Source organism: Pithys albifrons, chromosome 4 (assembly GCF_047495875.1).
Source record: "Pithys albifrons albifrons isolate INPA30051 chromosome 4, PitAlb_v1, whole genome shotgun sequence".
In the NCBI taxonomy this organism is placed as follows: Eukaryota; Metazoa; Chordata; class Aves; order Passeriformes; family Thamnophilidae; genus Pithys; species Pithys albifrons.
Genome location: NC_092461.1, coordinates 79,466,806 through 79,487,256, shown reverse-complemented (window position 1 = coordinate 79,487,256; position 20,451 = coordinate 79,466,806). Strand labels below are relative to the sequence as shown.

At 40.0% G+C, this 20,451-nt stretch overlaps 1 protein-coding gene across 5 annotated transcripts in view; it reads left to right on the top strand.

Moving 5' to 3' along the window:
• The window catches only part of DLGAP1 (DLG associated protein 1), a 423,046-nt gene that overhangs the window by 312,564 nt on the left and 90,031 nt on the right, over positions 1-20,451 (top strand). For all 5 annotated transcript variants that reach the window (XM_071554752.1, XM_071554753.1, XM_071554749.1 and 2 more), the window contains 2 exons: positions 14,713-14,890; positions 17,184-17,424. In XM_071554752.1, the coding sequence (XP_071410853.1) occupies positions 14,713-14,890; positions 17,184-17,424 (419 nt within the window). The remainder of the gene's footprint in view (positions 1-14,712; positions 14,891-17,183; positions 17,425-20,451) is intronic.

Here is a 20,451-nt window from a genome sequence, read left to right as displayed (position 1 = left end):
GTCCAGGGATGAAAGGGTCAGCTCTTGTAGTTCCTCTTCAACTGTGCTTCCCTTCTTTTCTCTCCTTCCACCTGCTGCACATCTTTGCTCTCCCTGTGATGTGTGAAAGCCCAAAGGCGAGCATGCTACTCTAGGAGTAACAGCAAGTCATGTTGCATTTTGCTGTGTGTATTGAAATTCATAGGTATGATCTTCTCATAACTTGACAGACCTCTCTGTCTCTTACATGCAGCCCACACCCCTTGCTAACATATGTCCTAGAGGTGGTTTGGATAGCCCCACAGGGGGCATGCTGCTCTTCAGCTAGTCGAACCTCTCCTCTCCCCTCTACGCCCTGCCTACATACACTAACGCACAGCTTCCCACTCACTTCTCTATAAATTTTCTCTCTATTTGTTACCCTTCACACTGTAGCAGAAGGGAATCTTAAAATGCTTTTTTTATTTTTTTTTTTCCATAGGGAAGGTCTTCAGAGATTGGAAAAGATATTTTAGCACTTTTCAGAGCCTGAGCTGCCATGGGTGTGTGCTGCATAGAGAAGCAAGCACAAACTGAAAATCACAGTCTGGTGGAGTGGAGGGGGTTCCCACTGTATGCTCTGTGCATGCCTATTCCTGGAAAACCTGTGAATTTTCTGATAAAAATCCGTATGGAAGGCTGCAGGAAGCATTTGTCTCTGATATTGTCTCCTGATTTCTCCTCTTTGGAGAGGATAGACAGCAGCACCGATGGTTCTACACTGATGGCAGCCTAATTGCCCACTAGGAGCCAGGAACAGAAAAACCCATAAGAGTGAGTGGAGGAGCCATTTTCTACCTATACCACAAGCTCTTAGTGCACTCAAAACAGAGATGAATTTTTTTCTGCTGAGTTTAAGCTTGGCTTTTTGCTGTTTGAGAGAGCAGAACTGGGCATGCTAACTTAAGAAGAATTTGTCAAAGTTGAGGAAAATATTCAGACTTTTCCACTGACAGACCTTCAGCAAAATAAGATTTGACCCGCTAAACATCTAGCAATTATCTATGTCATTAATTACTTGTTTTTCTTCAGATAAAAACAATTCCTTAATTTTATTAGCATTTTCCTGTTACTGAATATCTCCTTATCAGGGACTGGCAAATAGCTCTATGCACAAAAACCTGTTTCACATATCCAAATTGCTTCCTTCCTGCTATAAATGGATATTTAGCATAGTAATCTGGAGTGAAAGGAGCAAGATTAGTAATGCAGCCATGGAGAGCGTGTTATTGTGTTGGGCTTTTCTTTGGTTTCTACTTTAGCTTTATTCTTAAAGAATATGGAAGTTACAGTTTTCTCTGGTTTCTGTCCAGAAGGAAAATTCCTTTTTCAACCCCAGTTGACCTGCCCTTTCTAGTCACCAAGAAAAATACTTTGAATAACAAAAGGAATCAAAAGAGGCTTTCAATCCTACAATTTTTGTAATGATATGCTGAATGCTATGAAAGCAAATTGCCTTTTGAATCCTAATTAATTGAAAATCAGGTCCACAATTAATCTAGGCTATAAAAATCAGAATATATTCTAAGATATAGTGGACATCAGATTCTCTTTTTATGTGCTTTCTGTTTCCTGACTCCTTGAACTTTGTGTGTTTTCTTCACCCATTGTGAAAGCACCGGTTTTTTTCCTTTGACTGGACCGGTTTTGCAAGTCTCGTGAGACGTGCTTTAAAAAAAACATAATGAATTGCAGAAGCATAATAAATAGCAATCACTGACAGTGGTAGATCATTCCTCCCTCTAGTGGCTTGCTGGCTCCAGTGAGAATAAGTGGAGCTCTATTACCATAACGAGGAATTAGTCCATTAGTTTAGCTAGTTGGAACTTTTTTCAGGCTGGCATCCTGCAGCTCCTGCCTGCTTGGTAGTCAATGGTGCCTCTGTGTACATATCTGTGACTGTTATGTGACCAGCCTTTCAGTTTTTCAAGGTCACTTCTCTACAGTGTTCTCAAGCATTCCCAGTTGCTTCTGTACATTATATTACATGATTCCCAGCAGCAGTCAGGTAAAGAAGGTCGACCCAGTTCTATTGCATTTCTGTGGTTCCACATGGTAATTTATCACAGCTGATCTCTCATGTATACTAAATTGAAAAAATGATGAATTTGAAGCAGTTTAATTTGTCTAATAGTGGTGCAACATGGGGAACTGTTTTGGACAGTGAGCAGGGGACTAGCACTTCCTCCATCTCCTTGGATATGTCAGTGCATGCCCCTACACCAGTGGGCAGCTGAGACATGTTCAGGTTATTGAGAGAGAACAGACACATCCTTTGTGGTTAGTTCACAAAAATGTAAAGCTGTTGCAGAGTTGAAATGCTCAACCTAATTTTGCCTATCTTCAACCTCTGTCTGCTTAGTAGGAGTAGATATGCACAAAATTGGCAAATTGACCCTTACCTGGCACATCACAGGAGAAGCCAAAATCCCAGGGCTCTGAGCAGACCGTCAAAAGTGTCATCCTGCCTGCATGTAAAGACATGCTGGTATTCAAATTTCATCAGACAGGTCTGTCCTAATGACCCTGACAATAAGAAATGGATTAATATGTTGTCATACTGTTGTTTTCCTAATCAAGGTGAGAGGAAGTCTGAGCAGTAAAAATGTCTGCTATAAGTACAACAGCCATTTGAGGTAGAGGTCATCTGAGAAAGAGGGTACTTACTCATACAATGCAATTAAATTATGTAACTTCAGAGCAAAATGCCAGCCCCCCTCATAACTTGTGATGTTTTAAAAAGTAATACAAGTTTCATTACACTTTGCTTAAAATTGACATTTTAGGCATTAAACTTCTCCATACTCACTGAAGTTTTATTAGGCTGGAGATACTTTCAAGCAGTTTTGTCTTACCTCAGCAAAACCATTGACATGAGATGATGTCATAAATCACCATCCGTAGTTAATAATGGTTTTAATCAGAAAATACACTTCTTCTAAACTACCTTTTGACCATCACACCAAGCATTCTTTACTCTTTAATAACAAACTGTTCTGCTTTATGTACAATATCAGTACATAAATATGAGGCTGGAGTTTATTATTTTTTTAGTTGTTCTGTGAGTTTAGCCTCCAGTAATACATGAAAAATACAGTGCTGTTCAGTTCCATCAAAGAACCTCAGTTATATTTGCTGACTTTACTTCAGCATTGCAAAGCCACCTACAGCCACAGAGGTGCTGTGGGCAAGTATTAACATACCTGTTTTCTGAGACTGAGAGTTTATGACTTCTCCAGGTCACAGAAACTTTCAGTCAACTGAAATCTGAACCCATGAGCCACAGTCCATTGCCTGTGGTTTTGAATGTTAGGTAGAAGGTATTTATCCAGAAAATTTAGAGGGTAGTTGGGGTTTTGGTTTGGGTTTCTTGGGGGTATTTGTTATTTGTTTGGGGTTTTTTTCTGTTATGGTGTTTTAGTCAAAAGCATAGATATCCAAGTATGTTCATCTTCTGAGCAGGACAGACCATCTTCAGCTTTACCATGTATCCAACCATTGTGCTCTGAAAAGGAGAGGGGCTTTTCTTAATTCATTCACTAACTAAGTGGTTGGTTGTTTTGATTATTTATGGGATTAAGAGCACACTACTAATCACTCATCTCTAAGGAACTAGCTTTATCTCCTTCACTATGAAAACACAAACATATGGGTCTTCTTTTATCTTTTTCATCCAACATTGCTGGATTTTTTTACCTTTTTTTGCTTTATTTTTTCATTTGAAAAGAACAGTGTACAAGTTCAGTAGCCCACATATTTTAATTCCAAGTATGATAATTCAAATACATATTTGGAAATACTTAAAAATGCCGACTGTTAATGGTCAAGAAACCACTTGACATTTTCAGAAGTTAAGGCTTTCTTCCTTTAAAATGAGCTGCAAAAACCTTTAGAAATTGCCTGAGCCTGAAAAGCATCCACTCTTTAGAAGTGTTTTTTACATTCTCATTGCCTCCATCTGAATCATTGCACTTGACACTAACAGCTTGATGAATGACTTGGTAACTGGTTGTCCACTCCTTTACTCACAGATTCAAATAAATCTTTCAGAGTATTTCTGTTTCATGGGATTAAAAAATACTTATTTTAAAGAATTAAAAAATAAACAAACAGAAAAAAAAACCCCAAAAAAACCAAAAATACATATGTGGGGGGTTTTTAAAGGACAGGGGAATCTAAGAATGTGTGGTAAGCATAATTTCACATCTTTTCAGCAAACTTATATTTATCAGAAAAAAATTCACAATGGAAATTAACTGCAGACTTCCACCTATTTACTGCTTTGGCCCTGTTTATAAGAGCATTGACAAGACAACTTACCCCAGACCGCTATACCTGAAATAACAGGTTATCACCACATGTTCTATCTTAGTATAGTAGTCAGGTCTTTTTTGTAATTACTGTAGAATAAAGCTGGAAAGACTTTGCAATGGAAAGAGAGAATATTAAAATACGCAAGGATAACTGGGGTTTTTGAATGAGCTAGGCTTGTTTTGAGGGGTTTCTTTTGATGTAAAAGCATCTGAAGGGAGAGTGGAAGCTGCTCCTTTTTCTTTGAGGAATAGCTCCGGTAAAGTTACATGGAGAGAAATTCTCCCTGCTCCTGGGATATCACTTTTGCTGCACAAGATCAGTGAGAAAAGGGAAAATCCCCCAGAGCAGCAGACTGCTTCCCAGAGAATCAGTAAAGATGTAGCCAGAAACCCTACTGCACACCATCATCTTTTTATTTTATTTTACTTGCAATGCAGCCATTACTTTAAATAAAAATTTAGTGTTAAAGTTACTATTTCCAGCTTTTTTGGTATGACAAGAGAAATTCCAGGGTTTTATCTTAGTCAGGGATAACTCCCAGCTGAACAGTTTGCCCAAAAATCTTTGCTTTTTTATCAGGAAGAGGCAGCTGTAAGTCATATCTGAGCTCCAAGCTATACTTACCCAGACATACCTCAAGAAAGTGGCTATAGAGTTGTCCAGGAGCTCATTGTTCTGTCTTATCACACCCTCGCCTCCCCAATCCTTGTGCTGTCAGGAGTAACTTGATCCTGTTTCAAGTCACCATCTTCCAGGTGTCTGCAGAGAAGCAAAATGCAGTAAGTGATAAATACTTGCTTATAAAAGAGGAAAAAGTAGGTTTTTTTAGGCATTTTAAACTACTTAGTATTCGTCAAATACAAGCTAGTTAAAATAGAGGATGCTTGGTAGAAGTGCACATATGATCTTTCCAAATGACCCCATCAACAGAAAAGAGTAGAGAAGATCCATGCTCACCACCAGCACATATTACACGACAGGTCAACAATTTGTGAGTGTTATCAGGAAATAATGTGTGCCCACAATAGGTGAGATACAGTATTTATTAGGTAGCATGCTTTGCCCTATGTTGAATCTTGCTGTCTCAAACTTTCGTTTGGAGTAGGGCTGTTACTCAGAGGTGTAAGGAGAGTTCAGCCTGTTAGCTTAGTTGGATTTGGGATTTTTCCCTTCTCGCTTGAAGGGTTACTAGCCTACTCTCCTCATTGCTTCAAAATGTGCTTGCTTTTCAGTTTCTCCAGTAGTTTGTCTTGTGTTGCACATCTGTACAGATGGTGTTGAATTTGCTGGGTTTGCTGGTTTTTTTTTTTCCGTTAGAAGGTAACTGAAACTTTTTAAATGGCAGAAAAATGAATAGGAAGTGAAAAAATGCTGCATATATAAAATGCATTTTTTGGAAAATGCAGGTGGCTGTTTATGCACGTGAAGGTTTTGAACTCACTTTGTTGACTTGCAAAACTGAAATGTGTTCCTAATCCCACTGGGAGATGTTTATGTATATCTGACCTGGATGCTTGGAAATGTTTTTCTGAACTAGGTGACTCAATAGCAGAAACAGGTTGCAGCTTGCAGGCTCATGGCCATGGAGTGTGTGGGTGATCATCACCTGGTTTCAGGTCCAGAAGGACCTGGAGAGTTGACGACACTGAATGCTGAAAATGCATTGGAAGTTTTCAGAAAAAAATCGCTCTTTAAATAAGTACTGCAGTGACATTCAATGGAGCAAATTCTTTCTTAGTATTTACCTAGAAAACATTATTTGTAGATAAATACTGCCCAATATTGTAAGTTGGAGTAGCATGAGAGGACCTCTCAGTTACGGGAAGTCTGCCCGGAGGATGCTCTTTAGCTGAGCTGGAGTGCTATCTTCCCACTCCCAGGAGCAAGCCAGAGCTCCTGCGTAAATCCTGGTGCTAAGCAGGCAGGGCTGGTTTTGCTGCCAGCTCAGCACACAGCCAGGTGATATTCCTGAAAAGCAACTGCTTTCCTCTTGCAGTTTGGCAGAAAGCTGTAATTCTTTGGTGTTCTCACTGGCAGAATTAATCTAACTTTTAAGGTTTGAATAGGAGAGACCTGAAAATTAAGCTAAGCAGGTGAAGTCCTAGCTTGTGGGGACTGTGATTTTACAAGGACTGCAACAGGAAATGTCTCAAAGCAGCCTTCTAGTACCTAAAGAGGGCCTACAAAAGAGCTGGAGGCACCTCCTACCAGTGCATGCAGTGACAGGACAAGAGGGAATGACTTTAAACTGTCAGAGCGTGGGTTTAGATTAGACATTAGAAAGAAATTCCTTCCTCTTAGGATGGTGAGACTCTGAAACATGTTGCCCAGAGAAGTTGTGAATGCCCCATTCCTGAAAGTCTTTAAGGCCAGGATGGATGAAACTCTGACCAACCTGGTCTAGTGGAAGGTGTCCTTGTCCATGACAAAGGGCTTGGAACTAAATCATCTGTAAGGTCCCTTCCAACCCAAACTATTCTATGATTCTACGATCCTAGGTACCCAGAGGTAAAACAGAAAAAAAAGCTGCCTGTCAGTATTCAGAGTTGGAGTAAGCTTAACATTAATACAGACTAAGACTGTTTATCATGAAAGCAAGGAAGAAAGTGCAAATCCACAGGTGTGTGAGAGGATGTTTTGAGTGTGTTTACACCAGACACCAGAAAGAAGGAAAAGAGTGTGATTTGACTGCAATTATGTGTGTCAATAGTGTGATAATAGCTGCAGATATGGAAATGGACATGAAGTGGTCTGTGTCCAATGTCAAAAACTGTGCCTGAGTGGACCCGGAGTAGTCTTCTTTCCTCCTTCTTGGAGGGCGTGGCCCCATACAATTGCTTGCAGATGGCTGGGCAGCAGATCAAAATGCTTGAATTATTAAGATAAGAATTTCATCTGAGCCAACTGGGCATGACTTTTGAGTCTCACTAGTGAGGAGAGGTGACAACTAAACAAGAAGGAAAGTGATGTGGGATTGGGTGGATGATCCTAACCTCAATGAGCAGAGCTGAAAGAGTGGTTTCTGCATGAAAGATTGTATGACTTTTGTGCTGGCAAAGAAAGAGTTCATCAAAACAGTGGTGGAGGACTTTAACAACAAAAGCAGCTGGGGATTCATCCTCACCCAACAGGGTCCAAAGGGCTCCAAGCAGGGCTGTGGGCATGGCTGAACCTGCTCAGGCCTTCAGGCAGTGTACTTTCTTAGTTCTATATATTTGATACAATTTAAGAGCTTTTCCGGCTTTTCTATGCTGAGCGGCACTGGTTCCTAAAGTTATTAGTGCCAACCCAAAAGATGGTTGCTCTGAAAAAGGCACGAGTCTTGTGTAATGCATTTGGTCTAGGCTCAGACTGCTTTTCTTCCAACAAGGACCTCCAAAAGCCTCTTAGGACAAGTACTCAGTAAGATTTGCAAGAGGCGGACATTAAGGCCCAAGCTTTCCTCAATGGGTCTTCTGGGAGGAGAGCTATTCTTCTCAAGCTGGCTGCTCTCAACAATGCTATATCTTACCCTCCTTCACGTGACAAAATAGGTTGGATTTGTCTTCTAGTGTAAACAAAAAAATGTGCAGTTTTATACAAAAGCAGCTTACCCTGGCATTCCTGAGTTGAACTGGTTCATCTGAGTGAACTGTTTCTACCTTCCAGCATCTCTTTACACTCTCCAGGGTGGAAGAGAAAAGTGCTCACAAGTATTCACACACACACCCGCACATGGAAATCAGAATCTGCATGTAGACCAGATTTCTGATAAAAGATAATTGTATAATGTCTGTCTGCATCATCTTCCATCTGCTTTTCTTGCCAATTCAATTGCATATATGTCCCTTTCATGCTGTGATCTATTCTTTCACCATATCTAGAAAGCAAGGAAAAAATACAGTGTGTCAATTACAAGAGAAATGTTCCTTAAATTTATTAGCCTGAGGTCTTTTTTGGTCATAAAAAGTACATGATCTTTGAGATAAAAGGAAATCTTTGTTTTAATGTATATGTGAATTCACATAGAGTAGTCATTTTTATTTGCTACTATTTTAATAAACGAAGATTGCTCTTGAAACAAAGTCATACAACCTCAATACCTCCACATCACAAAAAGAAAAAACTAAAACCAACCCAAAGCTTCTGTGGCCTTTGAGAGGAAAGCAAGTTTGTAAAAAAAATCACACAGAAGTGGTCTCATGGTGGATTCTGAAGCTGTCACTAGTCAGACATGGAGGTTTTTAAAAGGGACGGAGCTGCTTAGAAATATTTGCTACCAAAAAGCCATTCATCCAGTTCCTGCTGCCCTCGATCAAACAAACAGGAGCTCTCTGGCAGGACATATGTGCTTACTCAAAAACTGAACAACAGTTAGAGATAGACATATTAGAGAGATGTGTGACACCACACTGTGGGGACTTCTAGGTTATTTGTTTTTTCTTTTAAATGCCTTCCTCTATAGCCCTACCAGAATCTGAAAAATCAGACAGAGTCAAATACACCATACTGCAATTTCTGCCTAGCCTTACCGTGGGAAAAACTCTGTCACAAGCATGTCCATGCTCTTCTCTGGTATGTATTGGCTGGCCCATGCAGCAGCGATGATTTCAGCCTGTTAGTAGAATCTTTCATAATGCAAAAGGAAATGAGATTTTTGTGGATGTCTCCAAGTTTTAGATTTTTCCTTTTCAGGCTAGACCCTTCAGCAGCACACTCAGGATTTGAGATGTTTTATTTGGGCTTTTTTTTTTACCTTTAAGGTGGAAAATTCCCATGAGGATGTTCACTTATTTATAAACAAGAATACAAAAGTTCTTCAAACCAAGAAAAGTCCTGGGAATGGGGGTTGGGGTAAGAGAATGCCCAAACCTTGTTTACGTGCTGCCCTTGTCTCATTCAGTAGCATGACAGCTCTGTGTTCGCTGCACCTAAAAAGCAACAGAACATAGATGCTAATATGAACAAATTAACCCAGCCTGGTGACCTGTGTCATGACCAGGATCAGACAGATACACCTCAATAACTTTGTTCTGTATATGTTCCTCACTGATGTCCTTCAGTGTTTGCCTTGTGTCAGGCTGCACTGGATTATTCTACCTTCTAATGACACTAAAAAGCAAATAAAATTAAGCACAAAAATGTACATTGGATGTACCCACCAGTCACACCAGAGGTAGGAGATTCAGCCAAGGATAATTAATCTCCAAGGAACTAATCTGCTGGTTTTGGCTGCAAAACTGAAAGCTGAGATGCTAACAGTAGTGGTGACATTGAGGTTTATTTTTTCTTGCTTTCAGGTTGTATGGTATATTTTGGGGGGCTTCCTCTTTTTTTTGAAGGCAAATTTTAGCACACTCCCTTGCTGGCTTGCAGAAGCATTCAGGACATGTTTCTGGACTTTCACTTTATTCTGCTTTGTCATTTTCTGTTGGCAGAGCACAATACCCATCTGGCACCACATTGCACTTTGTGCTGTGATTCTGAATGCTGAACTTGCAGAAGACAGATTAAATGTAATACATGGAAGTGTTCTACATAAAGAGCACATATACAACAGAATGCATTCCTAAATTAAAAGGAAATATTTGAAACTAAATTTGCCTCTTCTTGTAAATCCCTGTTGTTTATCTTCTCTGTCATTTGAAAGACATTTTGAAGGCAGAGGAACTCTTCAAGGAATATATTCAAAGTTATTTCACTGTTAATTGCTAACACTGCATTTTGAACCCTTTGATGTAGAATGATAGAATGTTAAGGGCTTGGAAAGGACCTTAAAAATCTTCTAGTCCCCATGCCCACTGCCATGGGTAGGAAATCCTCCCACTAGACCAGGTTGCTCGAGGCCCTATCCAACCTAATTTTGAATACTGCCAGGGTTGGGGCATCCACAATTTCTCTGGGCAACCTCTCCAGGCAACCTCTCCATCTTTCAATTTGTACCCATTACTCCTTGTCCTATCACTTCAATTCCTGATGAACAGTCCCTCTCTGGGCCTCCTTCAGATACTGGAAGGAAGTCTCCACACAACCTTCTCTTCTTCAGGCTGAACAGCCCCAACTTTCTCAGCCTGTCTTCATAGGGCAGGTGCTCCAGTCCTCTTACTAACTTTGTGGCCCTCCTCTTGACTTGCTCTAACAGTTCCATGTTCTTCATATGCTGGGAACACCAGAATTGTACGTAGTACTCCAGATGGGGTCTCACAAAACCAGTTTAGATGGGAAGAATCACCTCCTTTGACCTGCTGGCCATGCTCCTTTTGATGCAGCCCATAATTTGGTTGGCTATCTGGGCTGCACGTGCACAATGCCAGCTCATGTTGAGTTTTTAATCAGATGTGTATATATTCATTCCTATGTTTATCAATCATATATATATTTCAATGAGCTAAATTGTGGTCAACATATACAAGTCAGAAATTAAAAGACAGCATATAAAGAGAGTGTATAGCTTTCCTTCCATGTTCATTCATCCTGGATCATTATCTGAGTAGGGCATCAGGCTATTTCCCACCTCTAGCTCAAAATTCCCTGTACAAACCAGAACAAAACAGCTGAGTCTAGCTCCTCTCATGCCTGCATATGCCAACAAACTCCTTACTCTGCAGTCAAATAAATGAGGGACCAGAATGTGTTTTCATCTGAATTAAATTGTGTAAATTGTGTTAATATTATGCAAATAAAAATATATCTGTAACAGTGGTTAAAATTATTTCTTATCATATGTATTGCAACAGTGAGGTGATTAGAAGTGTGTGTTTAAAATATTTTTATTTCTCTATTTGAATGAAATCAGGAGAATCAGCTTCAGTGTGTCTGAAATGTACAGAGCAGTGCAGTATGCAAAGATCTCCTTTACACACCTACATGATCTTCTGTTCTTGATGCTGCACTAGAACATATTTCAAATTAAATGAACACTGTCCTGCTTCTCAGAGCCCCTCCTGGACTTTCTGTACCATTTTGCCCTCACTAGTGGGGTACCTCGATCTTCCCTAAGGCACAATGTAGATCAGAGATACTTACCTTTCTCTACACAGAGGAGCATTTAGTTATCTTCTGGGACTCAGCAGATTCCATTTCCACCCACCTCAGCTCAGGGCTGGCTCCTTCTGTGATCAGTCCTCCTGGGAAGGCTACAATGGCAATAAGCAGAACAGCAGAAACCCCAAGCCCTCATCTTCTCCTGGTGCCTTTTGCTGTATTTTTGGGGAAGCACATCTGGTAGTGCTGCACCTCCACCCCTGTGTAATATCAGCACGTTGCTGTTATGGCTGTGCTCCCATCCTCTGCGGTGAGACCTGCGGCCAAGGCAGTAGTATGGGGGAAAAGAATGGTGCAGCCAGTCTGGGGACCTGCCACTTGTGAGTGCAGCATGCTGTCTTTGGGGACATCGCAACCCCAAAGCATGCCTCAAGCTCCATGATTTCGCCTTCAACCAACATCACATTCTGTATCCACAAGGGACTAGAAGCCTCCCTGGCAAAATCTCTCTTTTACCATGGCAGTAAGGATGAGCTGTATATAAGCCTCTCCGAAATGGCTCAAACTCTGAGTTCAGGACGCCCTTCAGCACTTTTCCCATATCACACCAGCAGACACTGCAGCACAGAAATGATGAAGCATACTTGAGGAGACTGTTTAAGAACTTCAATAATTCATATCTACCTTCTGCCATTTAATACATCCAATGCAGTGAATGGAGCCCAAGAGCTGTCCCAAAATCTGTCACTCACATGTTTTACTTAGCTGTGGAAATTATGATGGCACAACAGAAGTTTAGGTAATGCAGAATAAATAAGAGATGGACTTGAACCCTAAAGGAAGGAAATAGTATTTTCATTTAGGGATTACTTTAAAATAGTAACTCTGAGAAAATAAATTAGACCTTCAGATCTTGCACATATAGTCAGATTTATTCCTAAATGGAATATTATTAAAGTTTCCAGTGGTGTTTCAGTCATTCTTTAAACTTTACTGTAGAATACAGAGACAATTTATTACACAACTATAAACCTTCAGGTGTTTCTTTCTATATCTTTAAATTCTTTTTATTTTTCTTCTTTTCCCCATCACTACATCTAGTGAAACAGAGATTATAGCAATGAGTAAGCAAGGAGCCAACTTCTTCAAGAGCAGCCAATAACCTAGTCTGACTTATACAATGGATGGGAGAAATGCACAAACTAAGACAAGTAGCCACCTGTAAAACGTAGTTCTGGATTTGTGTCAAACTGGTCAGTCATATAGTCAGGAACAAAAAGAAAAAGAAGGCAGCTGTGCTGACCATCCACATCTGAAACAGGGAAACATTTAGTCCTATGGATCAATGTCCTTGTTTCAAGCAGAGTTGGGAAAATATTATGCAACACTAATACATACAGAAAATTAATTTCTATACTTTTGGTGGCTACATGGTGGTTTTCCCATGACACTTCCATGAGCATCTGACATGATCTTTACTCTGGCTGCCACAGCAAAACCTTGTTATGGATACTTGCATCTTGTTATAGTGGTTCTGGTCTTTAAAGGGCACCTGCCTCAGAACTTGCAGATTTCTGTCTGTGTATAGAATTTTGTGATGTGCTGCAGTCTTCTTTCAAGCTCAGCTAATCAGTGAACAACGACAAGCCCCAGGTGACGTATTTACGAACTGGCAGCTAATCAAGCGTATTCGAATTTTGCATGTCATATACTGGCAGCAAACTCTTCAGAACATACACATAAAATACATTTTGAATTAATTTAGGTAATGCATTTCAGTCAATGCTGATGAGTTTGCAGATCTGCAGCATAGTGAAGTAGCTCACATGCATCAGAAAACTTATGTCTGTTGAATTATTCATTCCATTTTATATTTATTATTTTTTCTTTTTTTTAATCCAGTAATTTTCAAAATGTAGATAACCTTTAGTAATAGTTGCCTTTCCATCCCATTCTCTGCCTTTTTTGAGCTCTTTAGAACACCACAATTTATTATATCTAAAAACCTTCTGCTTTTGTCATGTGGATTCAAGTAGTGTAAGGAGTCAAAACATATGAATACAGCTGCAGTACTGCACCAAATGCACAGGGAAAATGGCAAGCAAATGCTTTATCTTTATCTTGTGACAGGAGCATGGAGTAATTAGTGTAAGTTTACGTATTTTTATTAGGCAGGTAATTTGCAGCCAGAGAAAACAGTATTGTAGAGATGGCCTAGATTTTATTACAGTATTGTACCATTCAGAAACAGACCCAGTTTCTGAACTATTTAGGTGTATGATTACACAATGGAATTGTCCTCCCAAAATACACTGACAATTACCAGAATCGTACATGCTATTGGGAAATTACTCATACTAATTACCATCATTAGATACTTGAATACAAAATATCTGCAAATGCTTGATAAATTAAACATAAAATGGATTCTCCACCTTCAGGTCAGCTTTGTATGTATTTCTAAAAACTAGGGGACCAAAATGAAGACTGTAATTATGTTACAGATTTTTCTGTCATAGATCTGTAAACATCCACGTCAGATTTACATTTTAAAATGGAAAATTTAGTTAACATTTTAATTAGTTTGCTTTGAGATACTTGGAGAATATTAAAAAATCCAAAAATGTATTGAAGAACCACCCTTTCAATACTTACCCATTGCATATTTTGTATGACCTGCCTGTCCTATTAGCCTGTACACCCTTGAAAGCTCCATGGGAAACATTCCTGTTACATGGGTACATACATGAGTACATGTCAGAATTACATTACCAGCAGCATTTCAAAGAGTGGATGTTCAGCTGATAAATTTAGGATCATCCAGCCAATCTTACTATCAGGGCTCTTCTTTCTTTACCCCTTTCCCCAGCTGGTCTTGGTTGCTGCATTCAGCTCTGTAAAGCTACAGGGCTATCTCTGCTGCATTCATCTCAATGGCTCCTCTTGCTCTTTTAAAATCAACCTGTGAAGTAATTTTGGTGTTGTCAGTTCAAAAGTCCCATATAGTGGGGCGGGAAGGGGAGGGGGGGGGGGGGAGGGGAGGAGGGGTGAGGAGTGTTGCTGGAGCTGGTCGCTGTCACTGTCAGTACAGTGTAAAATGTTTCCATGTTGCTATCAGTAAACAAAATGGAAGTGATTTTGCCATTCTGCTTAGACATAGTTTACAAAAAAATGAAAAGAAAATCCTTTCCTTCCTTCTTTCTTCCTCCCATCAAATAAAAGGGTTGGGTAATTCAAGTAAAAGTATTAACATTATCCTTACTTTAAAAATATACAAGGACAGTGTAGTGACTTGTTCGAGTCATGCTGTTCAAGTGTAAAACACCTGGTTATTCTTACTCCTCGTGAGGCCATTTGGATTTGATGAAATATCTTTTTTCTTTCTTCTTCTTTCCCCCCTCTCCCCAAAACTCCCAGGATATCCAGTGAACACTCACCAAAGCTTCAGATCCGGAGCCACAGCTACCTGAGGGCAGTGAGTGAAGTCTCTATCAACAGAAGCCTGGACAGCCTGGACCCTGCAGGGCTGCTGACATCCCCCAAGTTCCGCTCCCGCAATGAGAGTTACATGAGAGCCATGAGCACCATCAGTCAGGTGGGTGACATGCACCTGCAGCTGCCTGGAGAGCAGCTATCACACTGGACACTGATTGAACATTTGCAGTAGGAGAAACTGGATTTGTCTTCAAGTGGAATCAGGCCATCTCATACCACAGATTTTCATAACGTTTTTTTTAGGGAAACAGGGCTGTTTGTGAGAGTGGAACACTTGATAGTGCTACAACCTGCTCTTTGCAAAGGGATGAATAACACAGCATGCAGTTGCTTTGAAGGAACAGTTTTTCAATTTTCTTTTCCAAAATCAGGTGCTGATTCATATGTTAAGTGAGATGCCAAAGGAAAATTAAGTCCTTAATAATTTGTATTTCACAATACCATAATTATATTAGAAACTTTAGAGCTTTCCTTATGCTATTTTATGCATTCTTAACCTAGTGCACCTCTGAACTTTCTTCCTATATAGTACAAATGTTACAGCATATATATTAAGTGCAAAGATCTATAAGTTCTAAGATCTGTCTGTATTGTTGCCCTGAAATTCTGTAAGACATCTTCATGCCCATTCTAAACTAGAAAAGAAATGAAGTTCACTGCACCACATTCAGTTTATGAGTTCTAATGTTGTAAAATAGCCTGTTATTGCATTCAACATGCTTGTACAGTTGAATTCGTAAGAAACAGATCTGAAGGAAGTGCAAAAGTGCCAGCACACACAGATCAGTAAGCCAGTAGTTCATCTGCTAAATCATGTAGCTACTTGGTATGATTTTTGGCTTGTTTGCTTAAGTGGAGCATTTGGGTAAGTCACTTAGATGAAATAACTTTCTTACACTAGACCAGACATGCAGCAGGCAGGATTTGTGGTGCCAGACTGGCCCCATATGACTGGCATATCAAGTCATTGCAATGTCAAAAGAAAAGTGCATGACATCAGTGATGACAGGACTTCATCTATGGCCATAACAAAGGTATGCCATTCGGTAAGGAGCTGTAGTTTTAATTTCTACAGTATACTATATTTAGGCACTTCAGAGTATTCACCTGTGTATTTTTTAAGGAGGCACTTTGCATATGGTGTGGGCTGATGCTCTAAAAAGAGAAAAAACCAGGATTGAAATTCAGGTCTCAGCGACAACTACATGTACATTAGGTTAGGTTGCATATTTAGCTGGACATTTAATGGTCACCCAAGGAGTTATTATCATTTGCCAATGTGAAGAAGTTGGTTTTTTGTTTTAAAAAAGCATTAATTCAGAGATATTTAATTCAGTACTGAATATTCTATGATATAGTAAGATTGTTCTTTATGATGTATTGCCTACTATTCTTCCGCGCTCTTTTAAATAGTTTCCCTTTGAAAAAAAAATTTGTTCCAAATTTTGAGATTATTCAGTTACATGTGCAAAGACTTAGTAAAACATTTATCTTGGTAACAGTCCTGAAAAGAATTTCTAATGGTTTTTTTTCCTACCACCCTAACATAATCTTAACTTCTCCTGCTACTCTGGCATTTTACATGCTTGAAATCTAACAAAATCCTCACCTGTTGCTTTCCATCTGCACATTTCTTTCAGTGATAATTATTTACGTTAAGGCCAAACTCAGGACTCTACTCTCAGTTTAGAAACATGAACCATCCATTGCTAATTAAGCCAAGCTAAATGGTTTCCAGGTTCATAACACCTGCACCAAGGCCGCATGCTTTTTCTTTAACCCACATGAGTGCAAGGCTTTGTCACCACCTAGTGTCTGTTCCACAAAGGGTCTAAGGATTCCCATGTGTCTCCTGCTCTCAGCCAGAGGTGCAGTTATACAAACATTCTTCCCCTGCAGCAAGGCTGGTTCCCCTATGAACCAACCCTTCCCACCTCTTTATTACTACCTACTACCCTCCAGCTTCCCAGCCACTCAGGTTTGTCACTGTCATTGCCTGTGGGTTTTATTGATTATGTATGGAGGTTAAGCCAACCTTTTTGGTTTTTTCTTCACCCCGCAAAGAAAGTACAATTTTTCAATCTTTGCTGTGAGTGCACACTGATATAAAACATGTGCTGCTATGCGGGTTCCGAGTTTCCTACCCAGTTTTAGCAGGAGTCAAGAGTCCTAACTCTGCTGAATCTCTGCCCAATGCCTCTGTCTCCCCATTTTTTCCTCTCACAATTGTTGCTTTGTACTGTGGGATGTGTTTGTGCCATTCACCTCTCTTAATGTGCAAAGGGATATTCTAACAGATGTTGGCCATCGTGCAACTGTAGCATGGGTTTGTACCAGTTAGTGTGTGGTATCCATGTATTGGATGTACTGAACATGCTGATTTTTGTCTGCAGGTGAGTGAGATGGAGGTGAATGGTCAGTTTGAATCCGTCTGCGAGTCAGTGTTCAGTGAACTCGAGTCTCAGGCAGTGGAAGCATTGGATCTGCCTATGCCAGGATGCTTCCGCATGAGGAGCCACAGCTATGTAAGAGCCATTGAGAAAGGCTGTTCCCAGGATGATGAGTGCATATCATTGCGGTCTTCATCTCCCCCGCGTACTACCACCACGGTGAGGACCATCCAGAGCAGTACTGGTGAGTAACACAAAGGGAAATCCAGAGGGATGGTGGAAAAGGGGAGGTACTTTTCTGTGCAGCTCCATCAGGTCAACGATGAGCTCTTCTTTGTCAAGCACCAAGCCCATAAGAGAGTCTGTTTCTCACCAGGGAGCTGGACAGGCTAATCAGCCTCAAAATACACACAGATCATGCTGATAAAGTTGGGGTTCTTCCTGTGCCCAAGCTACTTTGTTCAGAGCTAAAAACACGTACAGGGGAAGTCCAAGGTCATGTCGCCTCAACGCCCTTCTCCCCAAAAGAGCAATCACAGTTTGAAAAGGCTGAACAAGAAGGCTCTGGGTTAGCAGCCATGCTGGCTCCTATCAGCAGAGGAGAGTCCCTCTGCTGAGGTGTTTTACAGATATGAGGTGAGCTTAGAAGTTACTGGATATGTTGTTTACTGGCTCAGAGAGACTGTTACTGCTCACCAGACCACATATAAGAGGTAGGAATAAAGAAGCAGTCTACAGGCAAAACATGCATGTTCACATCTTGCTGTTACTATTTCTGCAGTGCAAACTATTCAAGCCTTGCAAGAGAGAGGTTTCAGTCTAAACATGAGACTTCTAACCTTCCTTTTAATGTTTGATGTTGCTTTTCTTTTGGAAATAACAGCGATGAATTCCAGATTTTGTCACTGAAATTGTGCTTAAGGGATAAAAAAAGCAAGTCAAACCAAAATCCAAATCTGCCTGTATCATTCAGGAAAGCAAGAGGCAGGAGCGATTACATGTGTGTGCCTTTCACTGTGGCAGGATGAGAGAGGCCCTTTCTTTTGACTTCTGTGCATCCATTTCACTGCTTTACACAATATTCATATACTATTCGTATTCTTGACTAATACTGACTGTGTTTCACTGTACTTGCTGTGTGTTTTCCTAATTTTTTATTACTGTTTTCTGTGAATTTTGCCTTTTTGTGTGTTATTTGACAGGTGCAATTGTTTGTTCCTTCTAAATTCTTTTTCTCTCACTCCAGTCTTTTTTAAAGCCACTTGTCAATTGGTTTATGTCATCAAAGAAAATTTTGAATCCTTTTACCAAAAATGTACAGTTAAATTCAAGATTTTTCTAAAAGTAGCAAGTTTAAGTACTGTTGATAATACTTTGTCAGTACATCAGAAACATCAAAGCGTTCCTAACAAGTGCTGCAGAGTAGTTCTCATCTAAATCACTAACATTAAGAAATAATATTCACATGACAGCATTTCTGCTATAGAAATAACCCCTATGTGAACACAGGGTTTGCACCACACCACAGAGACAGGATTTATATAACATGTGTGTTACTTCATTGTGCAGTATTAGTTTGTGTCAAATGTATTCTGAGGCAAAAGCTGAAGGATGGTAGCTTTCAGGGATTTTTCACTGTGCATTCACCTTTGCTAGATCAGCTCAGGTTGATGCCAGAGTGGGTTTTCTGTTCTTTGACAATGGCTTTGTTAATGCTTTTTCTTTATAAAAGTAACTGTGATCATTAATACATAAGAGAATAACATTTTTTTATTATTATCTGTATATAAGAGATTGTTCCTGGCACTTAGGGAATGATGACCATGTTTGGGAATGAAGGTGTATAAATGGAGAGGATGGGCTGTGTGTGTTAGCCAAAACCACTGAAAAATCTGAAAGAGGAAGATCTTTATTGTAAACTGTCTTTTGTTTATGCTCCTTTTTTTTTTTTTTTTGGTAGTACAACCACAAACAGAGGCCGCATCTGTTTTTTGGCTAGCTGGGTTTATTAAAACATTATATGAACAAAACTATGCTTTTGAAAAATGTAATCCAGTTGGTCTGTCTTGGGTTATTACTTCTGTAGTCAGGCCCTTAAAATGCAGAGAGAAATGGTTTGCAGATTTCTCTTTGGACATACGTAGAAGCATTTAAAGACTGCTGTATGTACCTATTTTCTGCTGTGGGAATTTTACTGAGTTTTCTTTCTTGATTTTTAATTCTTAAGCTCCCAGAGGCCCATCCCTTCCACTGGTAGCATTTCAGACAACTTGTCTTTTTTAATACCTGACTTACATACCACTATCTGTTTAATGGGGATTAGAACTGAATTAATTCCATTCAAAAGCATCTATATTGACTGCCTTGCTGTTGCCTGTAGCTGTCTGACAGAAGAGAAACATGAAAAGTATCACTGATGGTTTCTATTAATATCTGCTTCAATAAAATAGGAAATAGCGCAACAGCTAGGCACACATGAAGAAAGGAGAACAGTATCTCAGACTTATCTCCACTGAGGTGATGCTACAAATGCTTTTGTGGGTCACATGTGAGCATGATCTAAACTACAGATTTAACATCCTCAGATTAGAGAACTGTCCTCCTGCTGTAAAAACACCTCTGCCTGTCTTTCATCTTTAGCCATTCCCTCAAAGACATGGCTTTTAGTTCATTAACACACAAAACTGTGATCATACACTGATACTGGGAATCTCTTTACAGCAGGAAGCCCAGGAAAATGCCAACTTGATGATGATGGAAGAGACAGGAGAGCTGTCTGTTCACAGGATTCAAAATTAGTCCTCTAAACCAATGACTTACAGCTTTCCAGGGCATCTGGATAAAAATATTAATCAAGTACTATGAACAAGAATCACACTTATATCTGCCTGTTAGGTGGTGTCAGGGTGAGGTTTTAATTTCCTTTTGCCACATAGTATTGGAGGTTTAGTTCTGCAATTAGAAATACATCTTGAGCTCAGTTCTTGAGGATGTGCTCAATCTAACCATAAATCTGGTGCTCATGCACTCACTGTGGCACAGAGCTCAGCTATGGGTTACTGCCAGACTGGAGGCCTCTGCAGCCTGTACTGATCTTAGTGCTACTGCAGAAACACTGAGGAGGGACTGCATCTGGCTAAAACTGAGCCCAAGTGTAAAAATGGGGGTGTAGGCACAAACTTGTTGCCACCAATGGGATGAAGTGTTACAGTGTGAGTGCGAAGGAAAATCGTAATCTTACCAAAGTGTGCATGTTTCTGGGAGGTGACTA